Source organism: Pongo abelii, chromosome 20 (assembly GCF_028885655.2).
Source record: "Pongo abelii isolate AG06213 chromosome 20, NHGRI_mPonAbe1-v2.0_pri, whole genome shotgun sequence".
NCBI lineage: Eukaryota > Metazoa > Chordata > Mammalia > Primates > Hominidae > Pongo > Pongo abelii.
This window is the reverse complement of record NC_072005.2, coordinates 13,128,148-13,155,319: the sequence shown is the minus strand read 5'-3', so window position 1 is coordinate 13,155,319 and position 27,172 is coordinate 13,128,148. Positions and strand designations below refer to the sequence as shown.

The 27,172-nt window shown below is 57.2% G+C and overlaps 3 protein-coding genes across 18 annotated transcripts in view; 2 read left to right on the top strand and 1 right to left on the bottom strand.

Moving 5' to 3' along the window:
• Positions 1 to 38: 38 nt before the first annotated feature.
• Positions 39 to 12,394, top strand: TRMT1 (tRNA methyltransferase 1). Of its 3 annotated transcripts, XM_009252868.4 has the most exons (17): positions 39 to 149; positions 371 to 656; positions 750 to 805; positions 1,030 to 1,172; positions 1,331 to 1,518; positions 3,794 to 3,909; positions 3,988 to 4,100; positions 6,826 to 6,974; positions 7,131 to 7,217; positions 7,294 to 7,363; positions 7,448 to 7,582; positions 7,666 to 7,751; positions 9,453 to 9,561; positions 9,662 to 9,738; positions 11,695 to 11,814; positions 11,905 to 12,034; positions 12,220 to 12,394. In XM_009252868.4, exons 2-17 carry the CDS (start codon positions 403 to 405, stop codon positions 12,364 to 12,366), a joined length of 1,980 nt encoding a protein of 659 aa, XP_009251143.3. In that variant the 5' UTR covers positions 39 to 149; positions 371 to 402; the 3' UTR covers positions 12,367 to 12,394. The 3 variants fall into 3 exon arrangements, with proteins under 3 accessions (XP_009251143.3, XP_054395816.2, XP_024092410.3); XM_054539841.2 differs by lacking the exon at positions 39 to 149 and having other exon boundaries at positions 583 to 666; XM_024236642.3 differs by lacking the exons at positions 39 to 149; positions 371 to 656; positions 750 to 805; positions 1,030 to 1,172; positions 1,331 to 1,518 and having other exon boundaries at positions 3,790 to 3,896.
• A 706-nt stretch (positions 12,395 to 13,100) lies between these two features.
• On the top strand, positions 13,101 to 18,265 carry LYL1 (LYL1 basic helix-loop-helix family member). Of its 4 annotated transcripts, none has more exons than XM_002828752.4 (4): positions 13,101 to 14,747; positions 16,099 to 16,457; positions 16,546 to 16,637; positions 17,561 to 18,265. In XM_002828752.4, exons 2-4 carry the CDS (start codon positions 16,123 to 16,125, stop codon positions 17,974 to 17,976), a joined length of 843 nt encoding a protein of 280 aa, XP_002828798.1. In that variant the 5' UTR covers positions 13,101 to 14,747; positions 16,099 to 16,122; the 3' UTR covers positions 17,977 to 18,265. The 4 variants fall into 4 exon arrangements, with proteins under 4 accessions (XP_002828798.1, XP_054395832.1, XP_054395835.1 ...); XM_054539857.2 differs by lacking the exon at positions 13,101 to 14,747 and adding an exon at positions 15,506 to 15,659; XM_054539860.2 differs by lacking the exon at positions 13,101 to 14,747 and adding an exon at positions 15,526 to 15,659 and having other exon boundaries at positions 16,246 to 16,457.
• Positions 18,266 to 18,501: 236 nt separating this feature from the next.
• Positions 18,502 to 27,172, bottom strand: part of NFIX (nuclear factor I X) — a 113,552-nt gene continuing 104,881 nt past the window's right edge. For 8 of the 11 annotated variants that reach the window (XM_054539846.2, XM_054539845.2, XM_054539849.2 and 5 more), the window contains 2 exons: positions 26,925 to 27,016; positions 18,502 to 22,677 (listed from right to left, as the gene is read on the bottom strand). In XM_054539846.2, coding sequence (XP_054395821.1) covers positions 22,663 to 22,677; positions 26,925 to 27,016 — 107 coding nt within the window. In that variant the 3' untranslated portion in view covers positions 18,502 to 22,662. Of the gene's footprint in view, positions 22,678 to 26,923; positions 27,092 to 27,172 lie in introns of those variants that run through there. The other 3 variants (XM_063719995.1, XM_054539843.2, XM_063719993.1) reach the window with 3 other exon arrangements.

The window sequence follows — 27,172 nt, the reverse complement described above, 5'->3', positions numbered from 1 at the left end:
TCCCGGCCGCCCACCGTACGTTTCCTCATTGACTGGCCAGCCACTATCATGTGATTCGCCCACCTACTGTGCCAACATGGCGGCGCCCAGGTCGTAATTCGGAAAACGTGCACCCTGACTAATTCGGTTTTCTGTGGCTACAAGAGCAGGTGAGGAGGGGCTGGGCAGCGTGGGGAGGGATTCGGACTCGGGGCGGGCTTGCACGAGGGCATCGGCTCCACAGGGACCAGTCGTCCCCAAAACGAGGGGATATCAGCTTACCGAGGCCGCAGGTCTTCCTAGTCCCTACCTCATAGATATGTAGGACACCCCCGGGCCCAGAATGCGGCTCTCTTACCCTCTCTATGCCCTTCCCCGCCCCCCGAACCAGGCTTGGCGGGCGGAGGCGCCAGCGGATGTCTCATGCAAGGATCGTCTCTGTGGCTAAGCCTCACTTTCCGCTCCGCCCGGGTGCTCTGTAGAGCCCGGTTTTTCGAGTGGCAGTCCCCAGGGCTGCCGAATCCAGCAGCGATGGAAAACGGCACCGGGCCCTACGGAGAAGAACGCCCACGTGAAGTCCAGGAGACGACAGTCACCGAGGGGGCTGCCAAAATCGCCTTTCCCAGCGCCAACGAGGTCTTTTATAACCCGGTGCAGGAATTCAATCGGGACCTGACGTGAGCAGGGGTCAGACGTTAGCCTGGCATCGGCTGGTGGGTCAATGTGGATGGCGGGGGCGGGGTATGAGCTAGTCCTCTGTCTCCCACCAGATGTGCTGTGATCACCGAGTTTGCTCGCATTCAGCTTGGGGCCAAAGGAATCCAGAGTGAGTGGAGGTCCAGGCTTCTGGTGGGCGGGGGTCACACAAGTCTATCTCCCTTGGCTCTTCTGCCGCCCAAATTCAGAGAGGCTTCAGCCACATAGCAGGCCCTGCGTTCTGCTCCTTCAGCCTTTCCCCAGGGACTTCAGGGACGATATTTTGGAGATTAAGGGGAGGTTTCTCAGAGGGGACTTTGTTATTCACTGACTTGTGCCTCTGGGTGGCTGCAGTCAAGGTGCCAGGAGAGAAGGACACTCAAAAAGTGGTCGTGGACTTGTCAGAGCAAGAGGAGGAAAAGGTTGAACTGAAAGAGAGTGAAAACCTGGCCTCAGGAGACCAACCTCGCACAGCGGCCGTGGGGGAGATCTGTGAGGTGGGGCCTGAGCATAGGAGCTGGCAGCCCTGGAATTTAGCGGGAGACAGAGGGCTCCTGGAGGGGGAGAGCTATAGGAGGTGGGTGGTGGGGGCTCCTTGGGCCCAGAAGAGGATGGAGATGGAGATGTGAGGGAGGGTTTCTGCTTACTCCAACAGGAAGGCCTGCATGTGCTGGAAGGCCTGGCAGCTTCGGGCCTACGTTCCATTCGATTTGCCCTAGAGGTGCCTGGGCTCAGATCTGTGGTTGCAAACGATGCCTCTGCCCGGGCTGTGGATCTCATACGCCAGAATGTCCAGCTCAATGACGTGGCCCACCTGGTACAGCCGAGCCAAGCAGATGCCCGGTAGGTTCTGGGCATCACAGCCTAGCTCTGGGACAAGCCTGCCTGGGGTCAAATTCTGGCTCTGTCATGTTCTCACTCTATGACCTTAAGTGAGTGACTTAGCCTCTTTGAGCCCGTTTCCTTGTCTGTCAACTGAGAAAATTAGTTTTACAGGGGTTGCTGTGATGAGTAAGTAATAGATAATTATAGTATGATCCATACTCTGTGCCAGAAATAAGTAGCATCCTGGTCTCTGTTTTAACTTCTTATACTCCTTTTATTCATTCAAATGAGCCATAGTATATCCAGTGTCTGCTATGCGTCAGGCACCGTTTTCAGAGCTGGAAATGCATCAGGAAACAAAACAGGCAAAATTGGTGACCTTCGCAAGAGTTGGCAAACTATAGCCTATGGGGCTCACAGCCTGTTTTTTTGTTTGTTTGCTTGTTTGTTTGTTTTTTGAGATGTAGTCTCGCCCTTGTTACCCAGGCTGGAGTGCAGTGGCGCGATCTCAGCTCATTGCAACCTCCGCCTCCCAGGTTCAAGCGATTCCCCTGCCTCAGCCTCCCAAGTAGCTGGGATTACAGGCATGTGCTACCACACCTGGCTAATTTTTATTTTTATTTATTTTTTTTTTTTTTTTGAGACGGAGTCTCGCTCTGTTCCCCAGGCTAGAGTGCACTAGCGTGATCTTGGCTTACTGCAACCTCCACCTCCCAGGTTCAAGTGATTCTCCTGCCTCAGCCTCCCGACTGAGTAGCTGGGACTACAGACATCTGCTACCACACCCACCTAATTTTTGTATTTATAGTAGAGATGGGGTTTCACCATGGTGGCCAGGATGGTCTCGATCTCCTGACCACGTGATCTGCCCGCCTCGGCCTCCCAAAGTGCTGGGATTACAGGCATGAGCCACTGCGCCTGGCTATGCCAGGCTAATTTTTATATTTTTAGTAGAGACAGGGTTTTGGCATGTTGGCCAGGCCAGTCTCAAACTCCTGACCTCAAGTGATCTGCCCTCCTAGGCCTTCCAAAGTGCTGGGATTACAGACGTGAGCCACTGCACCCGGCCTAGCCTAGTTTATCAATGGCCCACAACCCAAGAATGTTTTTTACATTTTTAAAGGTTAAAAAAGAAGAAGAATATGCAGTAGGGACCGCATATGACTCACAAAGTCTAAAATACCTTCTGACCTTTTACAGAGAAAAAAGTTTTTACTTTTCTGACCTTACTAGAATCCAAATAGTAATCACAGACAATGAAAAGTAATTAGCTGGGCATGGTGACTCATGCCTGTAATCGAGCATTTTGAGAGGCCAAGGCAGGAGGATCGCTTGAGGCCAGGATTTCAAGACCAGCCTAGGCAACACAGTGAAACCCGTCTCTACAAAAATTTTAAAATGAGGTCAGATGCAGTGGCTCACCCCTGTAATCCCAGCACTTTGGAAGGCCGAGGTAGGCGGATCACTTGAGGTCAGGAGTTCAAGACCAGCCTGGCCAACATGGTAAAACCCCGTCTCTACTAAAAATAGAAAACTTAGCCAGGCATGGTGGCATGTGCCTGTAATCCCAGCTACTTGGGAGGCTGAGGCAGGAGAATCGCTTGAACCCACGAAGTGGAAGTTGCAGTGCGCCGAGATCCCACCACTGCACTCCAGCCTGGGTGACAGAGCGAGACTCTATCTCCAAAGAAAGGAAAAAAAAGTGTTAATACGTCTATAAACTGCTTGAAATGGTGTCAGGCAGATACGTCTTATATCAGTATTGTTATTGTTTTAGATGTGTGGACTGAGTTCCACATGGTGCTTTTCCTAAGTAGGAAAATTGTGCAGTTTAATAAATGACCAAGGCCAGGTGCAGTGGCTCACACTTGTAATCTCAGCACTTTGGGAGGCCGAGGTGGATGGATCACTTGAGGTCAGGAGTTTGAGATCAGCCTGGCCAACATGTTGAAACCCCATCTCTACTAAAAATACAAAAATTAGCCAGGCGTGGTGGCACATGTCTGTAGTCCCAGCTACTCGGGAGGCTGAGGCACAAGAATTGCTTGAACTGGGGAAATGGAGGTTGCAGGGAACCGAGATCACAACACTGCACTCCAGCTGGCCAACAGAGCAAGACTCCGACTCAAAAATAAAATAAATAAATAAATAAATGACTGAGCCAGGACTTGAACTTGGGAATCTGGTCCTGGAGTTCAGACCCAAACCACCGTGCTGTAGGAGTTAATATGTGTAGGGGACAGAGAAGGTACCTGGCGCGGGAGGCTGAGGACCTGGCCCTCTTTGCACCCAGGATGCTGATGTACCAGCACCAGAGGGTGTCGGAGAGGTTTGACGTCATCGATCTGGACCCCTATGGCAGCCCAGCCACCTTCCTGGATGCAGCTGTGCAGGCTGTGAGTGAAGGAGGTGAGGCGGGGATGGCACTGGGGTAAGAGCAGGGCTTGGGGTGTTGGAGGGTTCTCACTGCCCAGCCCCTCTCTGCAGGGTTGCTGTGTGTGACCTGCACGGACATGGCGGTGTTGGCGGGGAACAGCGGGGAGACATGCTACAGCAAGTACGGGGCCATGGCCCTCAAGAGCCGGGCCTGCCACGAGATGGTGAGGGGCCCTCTGCCAGCCAGCCAGGGAGACCGGGGGACAGGTGGTTGTCTGAGTCCCTTCCCAATACACCTTCCCCCTCCTCAGACCTGCTCAGCTTCCTCCAGGCTGATGGCCAGATGCATCCCAGGCTGTTAACGACAGGCGCGTCTTCAACCCACATAGTTCCTAAGAGCATGGCTGATAATCATGGTCATTTGGGGACAGTGGCTTTGGCCAGGACAGGAGTTCATGGCCACATTATTTTAGTTTTCTGTATTAAAACAACTTTTCAAAAAAAAATTTTTTTTTTAAAGGTGGTTTTTCCAGGACTGGGTTTAAATCCTAGCTTTGCTGGTGGCTCTGGGCAAGTGACTTCACCTTTCTGGTCCTCGGGTTTTTTTGCATCTGTAAAATGGGCACAATGATGGTCTGAAGGCCGGGCGCAGTGGCTCACACCTGTAATCCCAGCATTTTGGGAGGCCTAGGCAGATGGATCACCTAAGGTCAGGACTTTGAGACCAGCTGGCCAACATGGTAAAACCTCGTCTCTACTAAAAATACAAAAATCAGCCAGGCATGGTGGCAGGTACCTGTAATCCCGGCTACTCAGGAGGCTGAGGCAGGAGAATCACTTGAACCCAGGAGGCGGAGGTTGCAGTGAGCCAAGATCACTCCACTGCACGCCAGCCTGGGCAACAGAGGGAGACCCCGTCTCAAAAAAGAAAAAAAATAGGCCGGGCGCAGCAGCTCACACCTGTAATCCCAGTACTTTGGGAAGTCGAGGTGGGCGGATCACAAGGTCAGGAGATTGAGACCATCCTGGCTAACATGGTGAAACCCGATCTCCACTAAACATACAAGAACTTAGCCAGGCGTGGTAGTGGGCACCTGTAGTCCCAGCTGTTCGGGAGGCGGAGGCAGGAGAATGGCGTGAACCCTGAAGGCAGAGCTTGCAGTGAGCCGAGATCTGGCCACCGCACTCCAGCCTGGGCGACAGAGCGAGACTCTGTCTCAAAAAAAAAAAAGGGCTGGGTGCGGTGGCTCATGCCTGTAATCCCAGCACTTTGGGAGGCCGAGGCAGGTGGATCAAGAGGTCAGGAGATCAAGACCATCCTGGCTAATACAGTGAAACCTCGTCTCTACTAAAAATACAAAAAAATTAGCCGGGCGTGGTGGCGGGTGCCTGTAGTCCCAACTACTTAGGAGGCTGAGGCAGGAGAATGGTGTGAACCCAGGAGGCAGAGCTTGCAGTGAGCCGAGACCGTGCCACTGCACTCCAGCCTGGGCGACAGAGCAAGACTCTGTCTCAAAAAAAAGAAAAAAAAAATAGGCCAGGCGCGGTGGCTCACGCCTGTAATCGCAGCACTCTGGGAGGCCGAGGTGGGCGGATCACCTGAGGTCAGGTGTTCAAGAGCACCCTGGCCAACATGGTGAAACCCCGTCTCTACTAAAAATATAAAAAAAAAAAAAAAAAAAAAAAGCTGGGCGTGGTGGCAGGTGCTTGCAATCCCAGCTACTCGGGAGGCTGAGGCAGGAGAATCGCTTGAACCTGGGAGGTAAAGGTTGCAGTGAGCTGAGATGGCACCATTGCACTCCAGCCTGGGCAACAAGAGCAAAACTCTGTCTCAAAAAAAAAAAAAAAAAAAAAAAAAGGTCTGACCCTATTGAGTGTCTGATCAGGATTCAAGAAGGCTGAGTGGCGAAGTGCAGCGGCTTATGCCTGTAATCCTAGCACTTTCGGAGGCCAAGGTGGGAGGATCACTTGAGGTTAGGAACCTGGGCAACACAGTGAGGACCCCATCTCTACAAAAAAAACCTAAAAATTACCTAGGTGTGGTGGTGGATGCCTGTGGTCCCAGATACTCTGGAGGCTGAGGCAGGAGGATCACTTGAGCCTAGGAGTTCAAAGTTATTGTGAGCTTTGATAGTGCCACTACACTCCAGCCTGGTCCACAGAGGGCTCTTGTCCTTGTTCCTAAAGGGTCCTGTCATGAAGTCAGCCCGAGAAATGCTGTCTTCTTTCCCATATCAGAGTCTCACACTAGCAGGAAAGCCCTGGCTGTTTTTCTTTTTTTTCTTTTGAGACGGAGTTTCACTCTTGTTGCCCAGGCTGGAGTGCAGTGGCGAGATCTTGGCTCACTGCAACCTTCACCTCCCAGGTTCAAGTGATTCTCCTGCCTCAGCCTCCCGAGTAGCTGGGATTACAGGCACCCGCCACCACACCCAGCTAATTTTTTGTATTTTTAGTAGAGATGGGGTTTCACCATGTTAGCCAGGCTGGTCTCAAACTCCTGACCTCAGTTGATCCACCCGCCTCAGCCTCCCAAAGTGCTGGGACTACAGGCGTGAGCCACCGCGCCTGGCCCAGGCCCCAGCAGTTCTACAGCACCTAGTATCCCCACTTCCTGCCCACAGAGCCCTTGGGGGCTGGAACGTGGGTCCTCAGTACATGCTACATGGCACACCGATAATGCTGATCAGAATAGGTTGGATCTATGCTTTCCTCACTCATTTAGTGCCCCCAGCAGTGCCACAGACAGGGACTGTTGTGATTTTGCAGATGAAGAAACTGAGGCACAGAGAGGGGATACTCACTTGTTGAGGGTCCCACAGCCAGGACTCTCGGGGGTGGGCTTGGATCCCAGGGAGCTAGTCCTGAGCCTGTACTTGTGAGTACCACATAGGGCTCCTGGTGGGGTGGGTGGATAGTGGAGGGGAGGCTGACACCCACCCCCCGCCCCAGGCCCTGAGAATCGTCCTGCACAGCCTGGACCTCCGCGCCAACTGCTACCAGCGCTTCGTGGTGCCGCTGCTCAGCATCAGCGCTGACTTCTACGTGCGTGTTTTTGTCCGTGTCTTCACCGGCCAGGCCAAGGTCAAGGCCTCAGCCAGGTCAGCCCAGGGGCAGAGAGTGGTGGTGGATTGAGAGAGGAGACGGGACCTTGCCCTGGGGGATCTGGGGCTTCTTAAGGGACAGAGCCGGTCTAAGGGAGGAGTTGGGGTGTCGTGGTCACGCTCGGAACTCGTGGCCACTGGTACCCCCCACAGCAAGCAGGCGCTGGTGTTCCAGTGTGTGGGCTGCGGGGCCTTCCACCTTCAGCGCCTCGGCAAAGCGTCAGGAGTCCCCAGCGGCCGGTGAGCAGGGAGGAAGGAGGAGAAGGGGAGTCCCAGGGTTTTCCTCCCTCCCTACCAACCATCCCTCTCTGTTTAGGGTCAAGTTCTCTGCAGCCTGTGGTCCCCCCGTGACCCCCGAGTGTGAACACTGTGGGCAGCGACACCAGGTAGGGCTAGGCCAGGGGAGGCAAAGGAGCGAGAGGGTCTCGAAGGTCATGGTCCCTGCTCACCTGTCCCCGGTGCGCTTCCAGCTTGGTGGACCCGTGTGGGCAGAGCCCATCCATGACCTGGATTTTGTGGGCCGTGTCTTGGAGGCTGTGAGCGCTAACCCCGGCCGCTTCCACACCTCGGAGCGGATCCGAGGGGTCCTGAGCGTCATCACTGAGGTGAGGGCCAGGCTGTGACGGGGAAGGGGGCTCCACCTGTGCCCGCCCATCTCCGCTCATGCCCATCCTGTCCCCCATCGCAGGAGCTCCCGGACGTGCCTCTGTACTACACCCTGGACCAGCTGAGCAGCACCATCCACTGCAACACGCCAAGCCTCCTGCAGTTGCGGTAAGAGCCTCTGGGGCTGGGAGGAGCCTGTCCGTGACCACAGGGTGGCCTGGGGCAAGTCCAGGGATTCTCATGCATAGAACTTGCGAGGGGGTGGGGAGAACCAGGTGCAGTGTCTCATGCCTGTAATCCCAGTACCTTCGGAGGCTGAGGCAGGAAGATCACTTGAGGCCAACCTGGGTGACGTAATAAGACCCTATCTCTAACAAATAAATTAAATAAATAAATACAGACACACACACACGCACACACACACACACCCCCACCCACACCCATTAGCCTGGCATGCCCCCCCCCACACACACCCATTAGCTTGGCATGCCCCCCCCCCCCCACACACACCCATTAGCCTGGCATGCCACACACATACACACACACACACACACACACCCCCATTAGCCTGGCATGGTGATACATGCCACACACACACACACACACACACACCCATTAACCTGGCATGCCACACACACACACACACACGCACACACACACACCCATTAGCCTGGCATGGTGATACATGCCTATAGTCCTAACTACTCAGGAGGCTGAGGTGGGAAGATCATTTGGGCCAGGAGTTTGATGCTAAAGTGAGCTATGATCATGCCACTCCAGCCTGGGTGACAAAGTGAGACCTTGTCTCTTTAAAAAAAAAAAAAAAATTAGGCCAGGCTTATTGGCTCATGCCTATATTCCCAGCACTTTGGGAGGCTGAGGCGGGCAGATCACTTGAGGTCAGGAGTTCAAGACCAGCGTGGTCAAAATGGTTAAACCCTGTCTCTACTAAAAATACAAAAATTAGCTGGGTGTGGTGGCACATGCCTGTATTCCCAGCTGCTTGGGAGGCTGAGGCACAAGAATCACTTGAACCTGGGAGGAGGAGGAGGCTGTGGTGAGCCAAGATTGCACCACTGCACATCAACCTGCGCAACAGAGCGAGACTCCATTTAAAATATAATAATAATAATTAGAAAAAGAAAAAGACCAGGTGAGGTGGCTCATGCCTGTAATCCCAGCACTTTGGGAGGCTGAGGCGGGCAAATCACTCGAGGCCAGGAGTTTGAGACCAGCCTGGTCAACATGGCGAAACCCCATCTCTACTAAAAATACCAAAATATTAGCCGGGCATCGTGGCACATCCCTGTAATCTCAGCTACTCAGGAGGCTGAGACAGGAGAATTGGTTGAACCTGAGAGGCAGAGGCTGCAGTGAGCCAAGACTGTATCATTGCACACCAGCCTGAGTGACAGAGTGAGACTCCACCTCCAAAAAAATATATAATAAATGAAGGCCGGGCATGGTGGCTCACTCCTGTAATCCCAGCACTTTGGGAGGCCGAGGCGGGCGGATCACAAGGTCAAGAGATCGAGACCATCCTGGCCAACATGGTAAAACCCTGTCTCTACTAAAAATACAAAAATTAGCTGGGCGTGGTGGCATGTGCCTATAGTTCCAGCTACTCGGGAGGCTGAGGCAGGAGAATCGCTTAAACCCAGGAGGCGGAGGCTGTGAGCCAAGATTGCGCCATTGCACTCCAGCCTGAGCGACAGAGCAAGACTCCATCTCAAAAAAAAAAAAGAAAAGAAAAGAAATGAACTCTGTAGCCATGAACCCTTGCCGAAGGTAGTCTTGCCCACACTGGTCAGCTCGGGCTTTGGGGTCAAGGGGTCCGGCATCTCCCTCATAATCCCTGCTGTTCCCCAGGTCGGCCCTCCTCCACGCTGACTTCCGGGTCTCACTCTCCCACGCCTGTAAGAACGCTGTGAAGACGGATGCCCCTGCCTCCGCCCTCTGGGACATCATGCGTTGCTGGGTGAGGGCAGGGCTGACCTCATGCAGGTGGGAGGGCAGGTGGTGGTCACCTGGAGGTCCCTTGGGCCTAGTATTCCCTAACCTCTGACCTCTGCCCCCAGGAGAAGGAATGTCCGGTGAAACGGGAGAGACTATCAGAGACTAGCCCAGCATTCCGCATTCTCAGTGTGGATCCCAGGTAGGGGCAAGCACATGCAGGAGGGGCCAGGGCTGCCCACAGGTATGGGAAGCACATGTGTGTGCAGACAACACAGATGCTGCCCCACATAGACTCGTGCCCATTCTTCAAGTGAGATTCAAAATCTGCTGACTGGGGCTAGGTAGGTGGCTCACGCCTGTAATCCCAGCACTTTGGGAGGCTGAGGCAGGTGGATCACCTGAAGTCAGGAGTTCAAGACCAGCCTGGCCAACATGGTGAAACCCCATCTCTACTAAAAATACAAAAATTAGCTGGGCATGGTGTGGTGGTGGGTGCCTGTAATCCCAGCTACTCAGGAGGCTGAGACAGGAGAATCGCTTGAACCTGGGAGGCAGAGGTTGCGGTGAGTCTAGATCACGCCATTGCACTCCAGCCTGGGCGACAGAGCGAGACTCCATCTCAAAAAGAATAAAAAAATAGCTGGGCGCGGTGGCTCATGCCTGTAGTCCCAGCACTTTGGGAGGCCGAGGCAGGCAGATCACGAGATCAGGAGATTGAAACCATCCTGGCTAACACAGTGAAACCCCGTCTCTACTAAAAATACAAAAAAAATTAGCTGGGCGTGTTGGCAGGTGCCTGTAGTCCCAGCTACTCGGGAGGCTGAGACAGGAGAATGGCGTGAACCCGGGGGGCAGACCTTGCAGTGAGCCGGGATCGCGCCACTGCACTCTAGCCTGGGTGACAGAGCAAGACTCCATCTCAAAAAAAAAATAAATAAATAAATAAAAATAACTAAATCTGCTGACTGGGCTGGGCGTAGTGGCTCATACCTGTAATCCCAGCACTTTGGGAGGACAAGACAGGCAGATCACCTGAGGTAGGAGTTCAAGACCAGCCTGGCCAACATGGCGAAACCCTGTCTCTACTAAAAATACAAAAAAAAAAAAAAATTAGCCAGGTGTGGTGGCACATGCCTGTAGTCCCAGCTACTCGGGAGGCTGAGGCAGGTGAATCACTTGAACCTGAGGCAGAGTTTGTAGTGAGCCGAGATCGCACCACTGCACTCCAGCCTGGGCGACAGAGTGAGACTCCATCCCCCCCCAAAAAAAAAAGAAAAAATTAGCATTACCAGCATACCAGGGGTAACTTTTTGTTCTCTGTCTACTCCCAGCACTGAGAACAACGCAGGCACACAGTCGTTAAATAAAAATGTTTATTAGGGCCAGGCATGGTGGCTCATTCCTATAATCCCAGTGCTTTGGGGGCCCAGGCGGGAAGATCACTTGAGCCTAGGAATTTGAAACCAGCCTGGGCAATACAGTAAGACTCCATCTCTACCAAAAAACTAAAAAAATTAGCTGGGCATGGTGGCACCTGCCTGTCATCCCAGCTACTCAGGAGTTTGAGGCAGAGGCAGGAGGATTGCTCGAGCCCAGGAGTTCCAGATTGCAGCTTTGATGGCGATAACACCACTGCACTCCAGCCTGGGCATCAGAGTGAGACCCTATATATATATATATATTTTTTTTTTTTTTTTTTTTAGACAGAGGCTCACTCTCTTGCCCAGGCTGGAGTGCAGTGGTGCGATTTCAGCTCACTGCAAACTCTGCCTCCCAGGTTCAAGCGATTCTTCTGCCTCAGCGTCCCGAGTAGCTGGTATTATAGGCACCCGGCACCACGCCTGGCTAATTTTTGTATTTTTAGTGGAGATGGGGTTTCACCATGTTGGCCAGGCTGGTATCGAACTCCTGACCTCAGGTGATCCACCCGCCTCAGCCTCCCAAAGTACTGGGATTTACAGGCATGAGCCACCGTGCCTGGCCGAGACCCCATCTCTTTAAAAAAACCAAAAATGTTTATTAGATGAATGAGAGAATCCTGACATGAGCAGACACCTCGTGCTGTGTGGTGGAGGCGGACAGGCCCTGTGGGGAGTGGGGACACACTCGTGTGGCAGCTTCCCCCAGCCCCAACGCCCCACCCCTGCTTCCCTAGGCTACAGGCCAACTTCACCATCCGGGAAGATGCCAACCCCAGCTCCCGACAGCGAGGACTCAAGCGCTTCCAGGCTAACCCGGAGGCCAACTGGGGTCCCCGGCCTCGTGCCCGGCCAGGGTGAGTGGTGGTAGGGTGGGGGTGGGGCTCAGCCAGAGAAAGAAGGGGTAAAGGGCAGATGGGGTCCCACCTACTCCTCCCCTCGCACAGGGGCAAGGCGGCCGACGAAGCTATGGAGGGAAGACGCAGGCTGCTTCAGAACAAGCGGAAGGAGCCGCCGGAAGATGTGGCCCAGCGGGCTGCCCGGCTCAAGACATTTCCTTGCAAGAGGTTTAAGGAGGTGAGGTCCCTCCTCCCTTTCCCCCACTGCAGGACACGTGAGTCTCCCCTTTAGGCAACAGGGAGAGAACTGGGGGAGCTGGGGCCAGGCAAGTGTTTGGGAGTGGGCTTCCCATCCCTGGAAAGGATCCCATCAGGGGCTGCTGAGCTCCGGGCAGGGGTTCACACCCACCATCTTCCCACCAGGGCACCTGTCAACGCGGGGACCAGTGCTGCTACTCCCACAGCCCCCCAACACCCGGGGTTTCTGCTGATGCTGCCCCTGACTGTCCAGAGACCTCCAACCAGAGCCCCCCTGGACCTGGGGCTGCCGCTGGGCCAGGCATAGACTGAACCAATAAAGAGATGTCACGTCACCTTCTCCCGATTGCCTGTGGTTTGCGTATTGGTCCATACAGCTGCATGACTGGGATCTGTTCCTCTGGGGATCGTTCGCCCCTGCCTGACTGGAGTGTTGAGTCTGTATGGGAGGTAGGAGCTGACGACCTGCACAGTGGTCGGCCCCTCTGCAGCGAGGGTCACTGAGCCACCCCAGAGCCGGAGCCTGCGATTCCCGAAGCGGCCACGGGGCGGCAGCTGTGCGCTCGCTCCCGCGGGGGTTCTGCCCCTCTTCCCCCTCCCACCTTCAGCGCGCTCCAGGCCACGGGCTTGCGCATAGCGGGGCGCTCCTGCTCGGTAGCCCCCACGTGTCCTCGCACCACTGCCTCCTCGCCGCCTGGTTTCTTTGGCCCAGCTCTCCAGGGGCCGCAGTGGCGGAAGCTGGACCGGAACCAGGCGCCCTGTGCATCCGCTCCAGACCAGGTGCTTCCTGCCCTGAGGCCCGAGGGGGCGTGCACACAAAGAGGGACCTCACAGGCTGCTGCCCAGACACCCAGTGAGGGGGAGCTGTACCCCTCCCTGCCCTCCAGAGTGGGGTTTAGTAACGTTAACGAAGAGTCCTGGGGCAGGATCCCCTCTCTGGCTCCTGCTCCCTTCATCCCCATCTGTAATGAGGCTAATCTTAGGACCCTCCTTGTAGGGATATCAGAGTCAGGGCTTAAACTTTTTTTTTTTTTTTTTTTTGAGGCAAGGTCTAGGTGTATGGCCCAGGCTGGAGTGCAGTGGCGCAATATTGGCTCACTGCAGCCTCCACCTCCCAGGCTCAGGCCATCCTCCCACCTCAGCCTCCAGAGAAGCAGGGACTACAGGCATGCACTACCACAACCAGCTAATTTTTGTATTTTTTGTAGAGATGCGGTTTCGCCATGTTTCCCAGGCTGGTCTCAAACTCATGAGCCCAAGCAATGCGCCACCCTCAGCCTCCCAAAGTGCTGGGATGACAGGCATGAGCCACCACGCCTGGCCTTTACTGCATAAAACTTTAGTTCCTGCTTCTTTGGAGGAAAGCAATGTAGGTGTTGATCGTGGGGTCCTGGGCTCCACACCATTCCTGGGGGAGTGGTGGTAGTCCTGGAGCTGGGTGCCTGCCTAGGGGCTCTTGCAGTTGCCCAGATACACACATGGGCCAAAGCATGAGTATCACAAGTGGGCGGCAGTCCGGTAGCTGCTGCTGCCTGGCTGTGCCCAGGGCCTCTCCCTGTGGGAGGCTCCAGCAGGGTCTTGAGGTTTATTACCACCAAGCCAGGATACCTGCCCCCCATGAAGGGGCCGGGTGCTGTGGGGTGAGGGCCACGGACCACCAAGTTGGAGTTATGTGATCCTGTAGCCAAGAGGCCTAGAATTGTGGGGACCTGTTGGGCATCTACTGGAAGGTCACACCAGCCCCAGCACCCTAGGAAATCCAACTTCCCCACCCCACCCCCAACAGCCATGGCGCTTCCTCTCACCCTCCTGGGCTTGGAAATGTGTGGATACCGTGCTGAGGGCTTGGGACACCTGCCCAGGCTGGACACCCAAGGCCAGACTGTTAGAACTGTTCCCCTTTGGGTGCCCCACTCCCGGGTAGGGGTGGTGGAGAGGAGGGAAGGGCCTCTGTAAAAAGAGGAACCAGGCTGGGTGAGGAGAGGAGGTGGGGGCCCAGGGTCACGCGGCCCCAACGGGCCGGAAAGGGCTCTCCCTCACCCCCATCAGCATAGACACTCGGGCAGGGAGTGTTCAAAGCCAAAGGGCAGACTCGGACATAGGAGGCAGCTTCCCTGCCTCAGTTTACCTCCTGCGTGCATCCAGGCACCTTCCTCCCCGGCTGCCCTGGGGCCCGGGTCCCCAGAGGCCCGGGGTCCCTACAGTGCCTGGGGGAGCGGAAGGCGAAGCCCTGAGGGGTGGCGGACCGAGTCCTGCCAGCGCCGGCTGGGGGCGGGGCCGGGAGGCCCGCGCTGCTAGGTCCCCGCCCGCTGGTTTCCTCCGGGGTCAGCCAGGCTCCTTATCAGGCGCGGCCAGGCAGCCTGTCCCTTATCTGCACTGGGCCAGCATCCTCCGGCCGCTGTGCCGCCAGGGGTGAGAGGGAGGAAACCGGGCCGCCGGGGGCGGGGAGAAGGCGGGCCGGCCCGGGAGCCGCTCACTTTCCCTGGGGGGGACCTACGCGGAGACCTCGGCTATCCTGGCCCTCCGAGGCCCACGAGGAGGCGCGGCCCAACGCCGGGGCCTGAAACATTGAGGCCGGACCCTAGCGAGACAGCAGAGCCTGGCCTGACGCTGGAAACCACACCCTGGCCCAGACTGCCAGCCCTGACGGGACAGAGCGAGGGCACTCACCAGGCTGCAGGAACAGTGCTGGGGTAAGAGGGGAGCGGGCCTAAAGGTGGAGGATTCTGGGCCTGGGACCCAGCCTGCATTCCTTTGTTCATTCATTCATTCATTCATTCATCCATCAGCAGGGACCCACTAGTGAGGGGCCAGGCCTGCTTCCCCAGGGCCTAGCTGAGGAAGACAGGGCAGAGGGGCCAACAGTAGTCTCACACCTTGCTGGGACATCCTGGACTCTGGAACCAAGAGCAAACAGGGATGTCAAAACAGTATGCAAAAGTGTGGATGATGGCGGGGCATGGTGGTGCATGCCTGTAATCCCAGCAGTTTGGGAGGCTAAGGCAGGAGGATCACTTGAGCCCAGGAGTTCCAGACCACCCTGGACAACAGAGTGAGAACCTGCCTCTACAAAAAAAAAAATTTTTTTTTTTTTTTTTAATTAGGCGGGCATGGTGGCACATGCCGGTACTCTCAGCTACTCAGGAGGCTGAGACAGGAGGATGGCTCAAGCCCAGGAATTTGAGGCTGCAGTGAGCTATGATTGCACCACTGTACTCCAGCCTGGGCAACAGAGGGAGACCCTGTCTCTAAAAAAAAAAAACACATTTTTAAAAATGTGGATGCTGATGAGGATGGGGGCTTCCAAGCCAGAGGGAGGGTTGGGGCATGACTGGACTGGACTGGGCAGTGGGGTCAGTGTTTAGGGGTCTAGGGTCAGCATTTGAGGTCATAGTGTCAGTAGTTGGGTCACAGGGTTGCTATGGGGGACGTTTGCAGTGGGAGTGGGGTTCACTCAAGCAATTATGAAGCATTTTCAGGGACAGCAATGGGAAGAACCGCAGGGTCATTCCTGAGGTGCAGAGGGTCAGCCTGGGTGGGGGCTGGGGGCCATCCGTGAAGGGTCAGAGTCCATCTTGGAGGGATTCCAAGCTCACATGGCATCAGTGAGTCAATGAGGAGTCTCTGGATTGGATCTTTAGATCTGAGGATAACAGGGTTAATCTTGGGGTTTCTGGGGATCCCAGGATCAGTTAGGGGCTCCCTGTCTTGTTCCCTCTCCAGGCTGCAGAGGTGAGGGAATTCTGGAAGAAGGAATATTTGCTCAGAGGCTGGGCAACAGCACCCCTCCTGGGTCACAAAGAGCTCAGAGACAGTGCGCTGCCTAGCACCTAGGGGGGCGCCTCCTACTCTAACGTAGGACCCACTCCCGTGTCCTGGAAGTTTCTGGGCCTGCCCCCGCCATCTGCCTTTGCCTACTGAAACTCCTCCCCTCCTCCTTTCCCCCTCCCCCTCCCTCCTTCCCATTTGAGGGGTTTCTTGAGCTAAGCAGGTGGGAGCGGGGCACCTAGTCCTCCTCCCCAGTGGCTGCCTTCTTTCCCACAGGTGAGTACCCCCACGTCGGGGTCCATGTGCCCGCCTCAGGCACAGGCAGAGGTGGGCCCCACCATGACTGAGAAGGCAGAGATGGTGTGTGCCCCCAGCCCAGCGCCTGCCCCACCCCCTAAGCCTGCCTCGCCTGGGCCCCCGCAGGTAGAGGAGGTGGGCCACCGAGGAGGCTCCTCACCCCCCAGGCTGCCACCTGGTGTACCAGTGATCAGCCTGGGCCACAGCAGGCCCCCAGGGGCAGCCATGCCCACCACAGAGCTGGGCACTCTGCGGCCCCCGCTGCTGCAACTCTCCACCCTGGGAACTGCCCCACCCACTTTGGCCCTACACTACCACCCTCACCCCTTCCTCAACAGGTCAGTGGGGATCTGGGGTGGGGGGGAGTGGGGATTGGGGACCAGGGTCCTTGCCCACAAGGCATTAGTGACCCACGACCCCTTACAGTGTCTACATTGGGCCAGCAGGACCTTTTAGCATCTTCCCTAGCAGCCGGCTGAAGCGGAGACCAAGCCACTGTGAGCTGGACCTGGCTGAAGGTGAGTGTGGGTTTGTGTGCCTTGTGGGTTTGTATGCCTGTATGTGCACTTGTGGGTGCACAGAAGGCCTGGCCGTCTCTGTGTGGGGCTCATGTCTGTCCTCTACTCCACCTCGGGGAGACGTGCTTCCAGCACACACAGAGGAGAACAGCCCACACAGGTTCTACCCATGTGCAAAACCGCAGTCCCATAGCCAGCCCCACACAACCACTGCCACCCAACAGGCCAAGCCTTGTAGCCGCAGTCACGGCAAAACAGAGCATGCCACACCAGGGCATGGGAGCCACAAAATCACAGCTCCACTGGCATGTGCAGCCACGCAAAAGACAGCCACAAGACCACAGCCACACACAAGACAGCCACAGGACCACAGCCACACACAAGACAGCCACAGGACCACAGCCACTTAGGACCATGGCCACACAAGAGTCAGCCACACAACCACAGCCACTCGTGAAACAGCCACATGGCAACATCACACATAACCACAGCCATGAGACATAACAAGAGTCTCACACAGTCATACAAGACACAGGACACAGACAGTCATAATGAGAGGATCTCTCAGACCCATGAGCACACCCAGCCAGCCGTACTTGGGCACAATCAGAATGAGGGCCCCAGGGACAGCTTCCCAGACCAAACACAAGGAAATCTTTCTTTAGCGATTCTCCGTCATTGACATAAAGGTGCCCATAGTCACAGATACAGCAGGCCCTTGTCCGTAGGCCGGGCCTGTGATGATTCTTGTCTGGGTGGCTCTTGGGAGGGGTGGGGAGGGCTACCCGTGGACCCCTTGGGTGGAGAAAGCCCCAGCCCATGGCCTGGGTTTAAGTTCCCACGAGGGTGCTGCGTGCCTAGCGGGAGGGCAGGAGGGGCCGCCCTTTGGGCCATGGCACCAACCCGGCCCTCCTTGTCCACAGGGCACCAGCCCCAGAAGGTGGCCCGGCGCGTGTTCACCAACAGCCGGGAGCGCTGGCGGCAGCAGAACGTTAACGGCGCTTTCGCTGAGTTGAGGAAGCTGCTGCCGACGCACCCGCCCGACCGGAAGCTGAGCAAGAACGAGGTGCTCCGCCTAGCCATGAAGTACATCGGCTTCCTGGTGCGGCTGCTGCGCGACCAAGCCGCTGCTCTGGCCGCAGGCCCCACCCCTCCCGGGCCCCGCAAACGGCCGGTGCACCGGGTCCCAGACGACGGCGCCCGCCGGGGATCCGGACGCAGGGCCGAGGCGGCAGCGCGCTCGCAGCCCGCGCCCCCGGCCGACCCCGACTGCAGCCCCGGTGGAGCGGCCCGGCCCATCAAGATGGAGCAAACCGCTTTAAGCCCAGAGGTGCGGTGACCGCACGCGGCAGCACCTCTGAGCCGGAGGGCACCAGGGACTCGGCCCAGGGCCGTCGAGGAAAAAGGGCAGTGGACGTGCTGCGCATGTTCGGGAGCGAACTCCCCCGACGAAGGACCAGTGAAGACGTCAGGGGCAAGGTCTCGGGGGTCCGGAAGGGTGATCATCGACCCCCAAGGGACCCGCAGACCCTTAAAAAAATCACCCACCACCCTCTGGAAGTGGCCTTGCCCAGGTCCCCTTCCCAGGGGCGAGGTCGGCAAACCAACATGGCAGAGCAGTCACAGGACCCAAGTGGTGCCTCATTTTTTCCGGGCTGGGGTCGCGAGGGGAGGCCAGGAGGGGCTGAGGAGGCTTCGCTTTTCTCACCGTCGGCCCCTCCCGGAGACCCAGGGGCAGACGCTCGTCGACGGCGTCTGCTGCGCTCCCGGCGCTTGGAGAGAGGCGCAGAATCCAAGTCGGGGACGCACCCTACGGACCCCGACCCAGTCCCGCACGGTCGCGTTAGCGAAGGGTCAGGCGCTCTTGCGTTTGTTTTTCTTTATTTCTTTATTTCACATACACATTAGCCATTCAATGGAGAAGCCGGAGAGAGTCAGGCAAAGATGGTATAACAGAAGCGCAGTGACGGGGGCGGGGCGGGGCGGGGCGGAGAGGGAACAGACGGGCTGGCTGCCTACTTGCATTCCGCTAGGACACTGAAAACCCAGAAAACAAAACAGACAGTAAACTACCCTTGTTTCTTATGTATCTCAGTGCAGAGACGGGGGTGGAGGGCAGAAAAGAGGGGGAGACCAGGCTGAAGTAGGAGGAGCAGAGGGAGGGGGACGCTAAGGGGGAAGCACACCAAATCCATTAGTACTATATATAGAGATACTCGTATATACTGCGTTTCTTAGCCTAAGAAGAAACTTGTTTGACGGGACGGGCGGCCTTTGCGGTCCGCGATGCTGGTGCTGGTCGGGCGCACGGATCTCCCGGGAGGGGCCGAAGCGGGGCTGGCCCAGGCTGGCTTGCGGGGGGAGGGGGGCGCCCCGAGGGTGGGTGGGGTGGGGGGGAGCAGAGGCGGGGCTGGGGTGCCCCTCGGGCTCTCGATTGGGGGACGAAAGTTCTCGTGACTTTATTGCTCCTTTATTTTCTCTCGTGTGGGGGGGTCTGTTCAGCACGGTCGGGGTGGGGGAGTGGTGGGTCGTCTGAGCCACCCGGCCCCTCTGGGACCCAGAGCGCGGCGTCCGCTCCGCCAGCACGGGGGTGAGAACAAGGCACTAGGTCGGCCGGCCAGCGCGGGGGCGGGTGTGTAAGGCAGTCGACAGGGCTGGTTGCGGGGTGGGGCGGGGCTGTGTGCGGGGCCGTGTGCGTGCGTGCGTGCGGACGCGGGCCTGGGCAAATCGACCTGTCAGCGTGGCTGGTCCTGTCCTGGAGCGTCGAGCCTTCCCGGTGTTCCCCGGAGGGGGTCGGGGATAGGATGAGAGATGTTGAATGGGGGCGGGAGGGGCGCCGGGAAAGGGGGGAGGAAACTACCAACTTGCTGAGCGCGCTCCTGATAATGCTGGTGAGGGTCAAGTTGGCGTCTGGCTCAAAGAAGGGCGCTCGGGGCGGAGAGGGAGGGAGGGAGGGGACGTTTGTTCGTTGGCATTGACCTCTGCGGGGGAGGGGCCGGGGACCCCTGCCGCGCCCCCGTACCCGGACGGGGATGGGGCGAGGAGGGGGTGCTGGGCCCCAGGGAGGGGCGCCCGGGGAGACCCGCGGCCGGAGCAGTCCAGCCGCCGGGGGCACGCCGCTGTCCCGTTCCGTTAAACTCAACAAAGAAGGGATATGCGTATTCCTAACAAGTGCAGGATATTTAATTGATTCATAAACTTATGTATAATAGTTTGTGGGTTCTTTAAAACGTACTTTATAATGTAAGAAGCACCAGGGTTTTATGTTTAATTATCTTAAAAATAATTTTTCTCTCGTCCTTTTCCTTTTTGATCTTGTGTTGGTTGATTTTTTAAATGTCGAGGTGTTTTTTTTAAACTCTAAAATGTGAACGTTTCCTTCAGCCCTCCCACCGAAACAGAACGAACGACGAAACAAATAAAAACCCCAGATCATCCTCGTCAACGCAGGAAAACGACTTAAAAAAAAAAAAAAAAAAAAAAAACTAAAAACGAACAAAAAAAAAAAAAAAAGGGAAAAACACTCAGCTTTCGTTATCCCCGCGCAGGGCGGGGCAGGCCCGGTTCTTTTAGCGTCCCCAGAGCCGCGAGGACATTACAACAAAAATAGAATTTTTTTTTCTTAATCTCTTAACATACAAAGATAGGAAAACTCTCTGATGCATTGCACTTGGTTCAATGAAAAAAAAAAGTTAATTTCCCCCATATATATTTTTGTTTTTTTTTTTTTCTCTCCTAACACGTCCCCACATCTCCTGTTGCCCTCATTGCCCCTCACAACACCACTTGGGAAAGGAGCAGCCCCCACCCCCTGCCCGCCCGGGCAGCCCCGCCGGGCACGCTCCGGCCCGGGCCCAGCTGGCCTGCAGCTTCCGACCTCGCCCGGGCAGGTGCCCCGCAGATCCTAGCTCCCACAGTCCCACAGAGCCCGAGCCCTCGACTATCGTCGAGGAAAAGGGCACGTGCAGCCGGACAGGGAGCCCCTTCTGCTTCGCTCTCAGCTCTGACCCTGTTTAGCCAACCGAACTGAAAAATCATTGCACTTTGACCGCGCGTCACGCCCGGCCCACCCGGCCCCCCACCCCCGAGGCCTTACTCCCCACGCCCCGGGAGACTCCCGCAGGACCCACTGCCCTTCAGCCCTGGGGTTCTCTAGGGCTGCACGCTGAGGACAGGGGGAGGGCTTCACTCAACTTCCAACAAAAGCCGCCCCTGGGGCCAGCCACCTTGTGGCTTCCAGCTGGGTAGCAGGCACCGCTCGCCTGCCCCTTCGGCCCCAGGTCGCTGACCTCCTCCCCTCCCCAGTCACTCCCTCCTCTTCCCTCCCTCCGCCAGCTCGGGGCCACAGCCTCACAAACTAGATTCACAATAAATACAGCCCATAGCCCACCCCTACGTGGTGCAATGTTGATTTTCTCTCAGAGGATCCTGACCTGTGCTTTGTGTTTTCATACAATTAAGAAAGAGAAAGAGAGAGAGGCACAAGGACTCGAGAAGGGGCCAGGGACGGGAGATGCAGGAGGAGGAGTAAGGCACAGAAAGACAAGCCAGAGGGGCCAAGTCACACCCTGGAGGGGAGCTGGGCGTGCTCATCCTCCCCTCCCTCCCAGGGGGGCTTCTGAAGACCCTCTGGACAGGCCCCCCAACCCTCCCTTGAGGGAGGAGGGGGCTGGGGGGGGGAGAGCTACTTCCTGTGGTGTGTTACCAAATTGTTCCCAAGTTGCTCAAATGGAGGAGTTCCCATTCCAACAGCAAAAGACCCAAACAATGAATGCCCCACCCCTAAATAAAGAGTAAAGACATTACAGCTAAAATCCAGAGAAAAGTGGCCACGTGGGGGGGGGGGGCGGGAGAAAGTCGGGGGCACAGAAAGCTCCAAAACACTTTTGAAAAGGACGACACCCAACACCCTCCCAAGGAACTGAAAGTCGGCGAGCAAGACGCCTACCTAAGCGCAGGTGGTGGCTTAGCGCGGCAGCGGCGGCTGCCTGGTCCTCCTCGCTCGGCTCCGGGGTCCCCTTTCTGCTCCACCCTCCAGCCCGGCCCCAGCAGGGCAGTCTGCATGAGGGGCAGGGGCAGGAACTGATGGGGCGGAGCGAGGGCACCTGCATGCAGGGCTGGGGGCGGGGGCGACCTGGGGCCCGACTCCCCTCCCTCGTGGCAGGAAGGAGGCCCTCCTGGCCTGCAGAGAGAGGGGAAAGGGGGCCTGTCCCAGGCTGGGACGAGGCCGTCGAGAGCATTCCGACTTTTTCCTACGGACTGTACAGAGGGGTCCAGGGCCCCAGGAACTGCTCTTGCGGCTCAGGGTGGGGTGACAGAACACCCTCCATTCTGGGACTCGCAACTAGCTCCAGGGGTCACCCCCTGCCTGCCTGAGGGCTTTTAGCCCGAGGGTGGGGTGGGGTAAGTGGAGGCCGCTCTCCCCCTCCTGGTCGGGAGCAGCTGGGGGAAGAAGCTGGAGCCTTGGCAGGGAGGGAGGGAGGGAGAGAGGGAAGGGCGGAGTCTGGAGGGGAGAGCCTGAGGGATCTAAACCCCATCATCTTTACAAGCTGGTCCTCCAGGCTCCCTAGGGCAGCTCCGGCTGTGTGGAGGGTGGGGTTCCCCTAGAAAGGGGTGAGGGTGGAGGCCAGGCCCCTTCAGAACTGTGCTGGTTGCTTTGTTTGGGGACTTTGTTCCTTCCCCAGAAGGCTGGGGTGGGGTCGGGGGGAGGAAGGCAGTTCTGCATCCTTTCTTGCTTTCTGTCCTCTGCTTGACAGAGTCCATGTCGCGTGTTTCTTTCTGCTTGGCTGCTGGTGCACAGCTCCACCAAGACCCCTTCCAAGGGCTCTCTGAGAACTGGGCTGCTTCTGGGGCCCACGGGGGTCCCCGGGCTGGAGGAGAGAAGGGCTGAGTGGCTGACGACGTGTAATTTTTGCTTTTCGGTGGGGCTGGGCTGGGCTGAGGGATTTTTCCATTCTCAAAATTTCTTCTCCCCCCTTTCGAGGAACCTCTTCTTCTCATTTTGTTGTTTCTTTTGTCGATCTTATCAGAGGAACCAGGACTGAAACAGGATGAAAAAGAGGCGATACTGAGAACAGCTGGGGCAGGTCCCATCTCACTCCTACCTGGCCCAGTGACCTGGCCCCTCAAGGGTCCAGCTCCCAAAGAGCCAGGGTGCCGGACAGCCACCACCCACCTTGTTCCCATGGAGAAGAAAGGGCATTCCCCATTCTCTCCCTCCCTCCTGCGAGAACCCCGCCCCCTCAGAGACTCTGCCCCTAGTGCTAGAGTCCAGCTGGCCTTCCCGTGGGCACTGTGCCCAGCGGGTGGGACCCCCATGGCTGGCGCTGGCACAGGCCTGAGATCTGGCCATGTTTCCAATTGTTTAGGTTTTTGTGTGGGTCCTGGAGGGTGGGGAAGATGCCAGGCTGGGGCTTTTGTACCCAGAGGGGTTTTAGGAATGGGTTGGGGGTGGCCCAGCTTCTTGCTGAGTTTTCTTTCTGTCTCTTTGGATTAAAAGCAGAAATTCCCATCTATACACCCCAGCCAAGGTCCCACAGGCTGAAAGGCTGGGGGCAGAGGAACCACATGGCTTCAGTCCCTAGTAGCGCCAGGCCTGGGGGAGGGGCCATGTAGCTCACGGTGCTGGATCCTCTACCCTCAGGGCACTAGATAGACACTGAGGAAGGACCTGAGGCTCCCTGGGGTGAGCGTCACTTCCTTCACATCGCCAGCAGGGGGCGCTGCCTTCCCACAGACAGGACCTTGTCTGCCTGTGTCTGGTGGCTCAGCTCAGAGCACACCCAGGGCGGACCCCAAGGGTCTGGGCTGCTTGGCTATGCCCTCCATCCAAGGCTCCAGCCCCACCTCCTGGCAAAGTGGTGGGTCAGGGTCTACTGTGGTCTGCTGGGCCTGGGTGCACCTGGTAGTACTGTTGGGGCAAAATGAGGGTCCCTGAAAATGCATCTTGGGGCCTCTCCCAGGCTGTCACAGACTCTGGTCTGCAGGGGCCAGGCAGAGCCAACTACAGAGCGCATACCAGGTCCTGGTTCACTCCCACCCCTGCCCTGACCCCACAAGGAAGCTAGGCACAGAGTGGGTGCGTGACCTGCCTAAGGCCACATAGCCCTCAGGCAACAGAGCCAGGGTTTCAATGTAAAGGGCAGTGCAGGCTGTGCTCCTAACTGCTGCCTGTGCTGCGAGCACGAGGAAGCAGGGTCTGTGGTGGCCAGAATGCCTATGCCCTGCCTAGGGTCAGGGTGAGGGCCCAGGGCAGCTCATCTGCCAACTTTTCAAAAGAAGCCAGAAGCCCAAACAGAATTTCGTGTGAAAATTTCCAATATTTAAAACATTGCTTTGGTCAAACATTCTGCCTGCAGGCCAGACCTGCTCTCAGGCTCTGGTTTGGGACTGAGGACAGGGACACTGAGTTTCAGAAAGGGCCTTGGAGATCATCTAGCACTTTCTGTGACAATGGAAGTGTTCTCATTTCCATTGCAGTAGCCACTAGCCACAAGTGGTTTCTAAGCACTTGAAATGTGGCTACTGTAACTGAGGAACTAAATTTTTCTTTAGTTAATAAGTTAATTTAAATGTAAACAGCCACACGTGGCCCGTGGCTACCACAATGGACAGTGCAGATCAAGAGCATCTGGCAATGTGGGGGTTTGGGATTGCCACAATGAGCAGGCGCTGCTGGGCGGGCAGAAATGCTAAATTTCCTGTATGTGCTGGACAGTACGCACAAGAGACGTGCCCTCCCTCAGTGGGGCTCCTCAAGCACCTGCCCCAAGTCCAACCGGTCAATTGACTACAGGCCAAACAGAGGCTCATTGGGGCCTGGCGAGGCTAAGGCGGAAACCCAGGCCTGAGGCATCCCCGGAGTGGGTGGGGGAGAACCGGCCAGCAGCCAGCTCCTGGGCTTCTGGCCCAGGCCCGGGGGTGGGAACCGCCTGGGCTGGGTGACCCCCACCTGCCACAGGCTTGGGCCTGTTCCCTGGGACCCCCTTCCCAAGGGCAGACTATACAGGAACCCTGTGCCATTGCCCCGAGGTTGAGGGGGAGGCTGGCTCTGGTGGTGAGCCCACCCCTCTCCTCACCAGGCAAATGAGGCTTGTGGACAATAGGACAGGGAGGGCCCCACCTGCCCTATCTGCTCCTGGCAGATCATGCCAGGGCCTCACACTGGCCCCTTTAGGGTCTCCTGAGCTGTACAGTGGGGGACAACTGCCAATGCTCAGACTGGGGGGTCCTCCTCAGGGAAGGAAGACTCTGGTTCCAGGTCTGGAGTTAGGGACAAAGGCTGCCCCAAGGGGGCTCCCCGGCACCTCCCCACAGGTCCCAGAAATGGGGGATCTGCTGCCAAGCACAGAGTGGCTTTCTCTGCTCACCCCTCCCTACTTCCTGAGCCAGGTCCAAAATTGATTAAAACTAAGTAAAAAGCGCTGCCCAGGGAATGACAAAATTGCTAAAATTCTCTTTTCTTCCCTCATTCTATTGTTCTCTCTCCATCTGGTGCTCCAGAGATCAGCTAAAGTCACTGGTTACTGTGGAAACCACCCCCGGCTGTACCCCCTGCGCCTGCCCGTTGCAGCCGCCTGCCTGCCCCCAGGCCCGAGGGCTCCAGCTCCGCTTGTCCAGCTCCAGCTCCCCCAACCACTCCCAGACACACCTGCCTGCTCAGGGGCCCTGGACCCCCGCTGGGACTCCTTCCTCCTACCTGCTGGAGCCTAAGACACAGGGAACATGGGGGGAGACAAACTTTCCCTAAACTCTGACTTGGCCCCCAAATGTCCAAGCAAAGTGAGCAAAGAAAGTAAAGGAGGCAGCGGAAACAGGGTTAGCAGGGAGAGCTCGTGGCAGTGGTCCCCGGAGCGCACGACCGCAGAGCTGTGAGCAGCCCAGGCAGGCGGCAGGAGGGAGGGAGCGATGGAACTCTGCAGCCTGGTGCCAGCCCAGAGCCAGGAGGGGAGGCCCGCCTGCTGTCCCTTCCTCTCGCACCCCCTCCCGCCTCTGCCAGCAGGGCTCTCTCGGCCTCCCTGGCACAGAGCAGAGGGGGCTGGCTCCAGCCCCTGCTCGGAGCCATTGTTTTTCTTCTCAACACCCCCAAGTTCAAGTTCATCTGGGTGTTACATCATGTCTGGTTGCTCCTGGAAACCAGACGGGTCAGACGTGACTCTGGGGAAAGGGGGTGGGAAGCTGGAGGGGGCTGAAGTTCTCTTCCCCTCCCCTCCTTGCCACTAGGGAGCTCTGAAGTTTGAAGTTTGACAAAAGTTTTTTGGCTTTTTTTTTTTTTTTTTTTTTTGAGAGAAGGAAAGGAAAAGAAAAAAAAAAAAAAACAATCTCAAACCACACACAAAACTTCCATCCACCAACTTTCTCTGAACTCAGGCCCCAGAGCAGAGGCAGAGCAGGAGATGAGAGGTGGCCCCAGGGGCTCTTGAGAGAGGTGGATTTCCCAGGGCTGAGGACACCTCCAAGGAGGTGTTTTGGTAAAATGTGCAAAAGAAAGATCTTTGCATGTTTTTCAAAACCCTGGGCTGTAAAAGCCTCAGGCCCCCTAAAGCTGCCTCTGTCCTCCTCCTGAGATGGGTCTTCCCTGTGTCCCCAAGGGCACTGGGCTCTGTGGGCACTGGCCTCTGGGGTCTCCACCTGGAGGGCTAAGAGTAGTCTTATCTCCTGTTTGTGACAGGGATCTGTCTCCTGGTGAGAACTAAGGGTGGTGTCAGCAGGGGATAGGAGCAAGGATGAGGTCTCCAGCATGCTGGCCTTCTCTCTAACAGGACTCCTGGAGACTTGGGTGAGGGGCCCCTAGGGCGGTGGCCTGCCCTGCCCTGCCCTCAGTGCCAGTTCTGGGCACGCAGCCCACCAGGCCCTCTGTCCCTCCTCCACCCGTCACCCAGCCCACCCAAAGCCAGGGGAAAGGGGAGGGCTAGGGGCCAGGGCTTCCAGTCGGGGGAGGTGAAAGCAGTGAGGCAGACTATTCTCCCGATGGGCCTCAGGCTTCCATCTTTGCTTCTACCAGGCCTGGCCCAGAGGGCCTCTAGACTTGGGTCCTTGGCCTCCTTCCCCAGGGCCAGGGCTGTCAGAGCTAATTATCCAATTAGCTGATTAGCCAGGGAGCCTGGGGGCTGCCTGGGGAGACAGGCTCAGCTGGGCGTGCAAAAGCCTGGGCCCTCCAGCCCCACCTCAGACTTCTCTCTCCCTGTTAGCCCCAAGGACTCCAGGCTCTTCCCTAACACCAAGATGCCCCCCAACCCTGCCTGCTCCCCTGGTCCCTGCATCCAGGTGGTGGGCAGGGTCTCCTACCTGAGACTGCTGTGGGATGTTCAGAAAGTTGCCGTCCCGGGGTCCGATGCTGACAAACCGGTTGGCAGAGGAGGCGCCTGTCGTTGCGAATGCTGTGGGGAGCAGGGGAGAGAGGGAGAGACCCTGTCAGGCCTTGGGGCCCATCTGGGCACTGCCCCTCGGGGCTGCTGAGAGAGGGAGAGACTGAGTTAGACCATGCTGCCCGAGTTTAGGCTGGCAGTGGGAAGGACGGGCCAGAGGGGCATCTG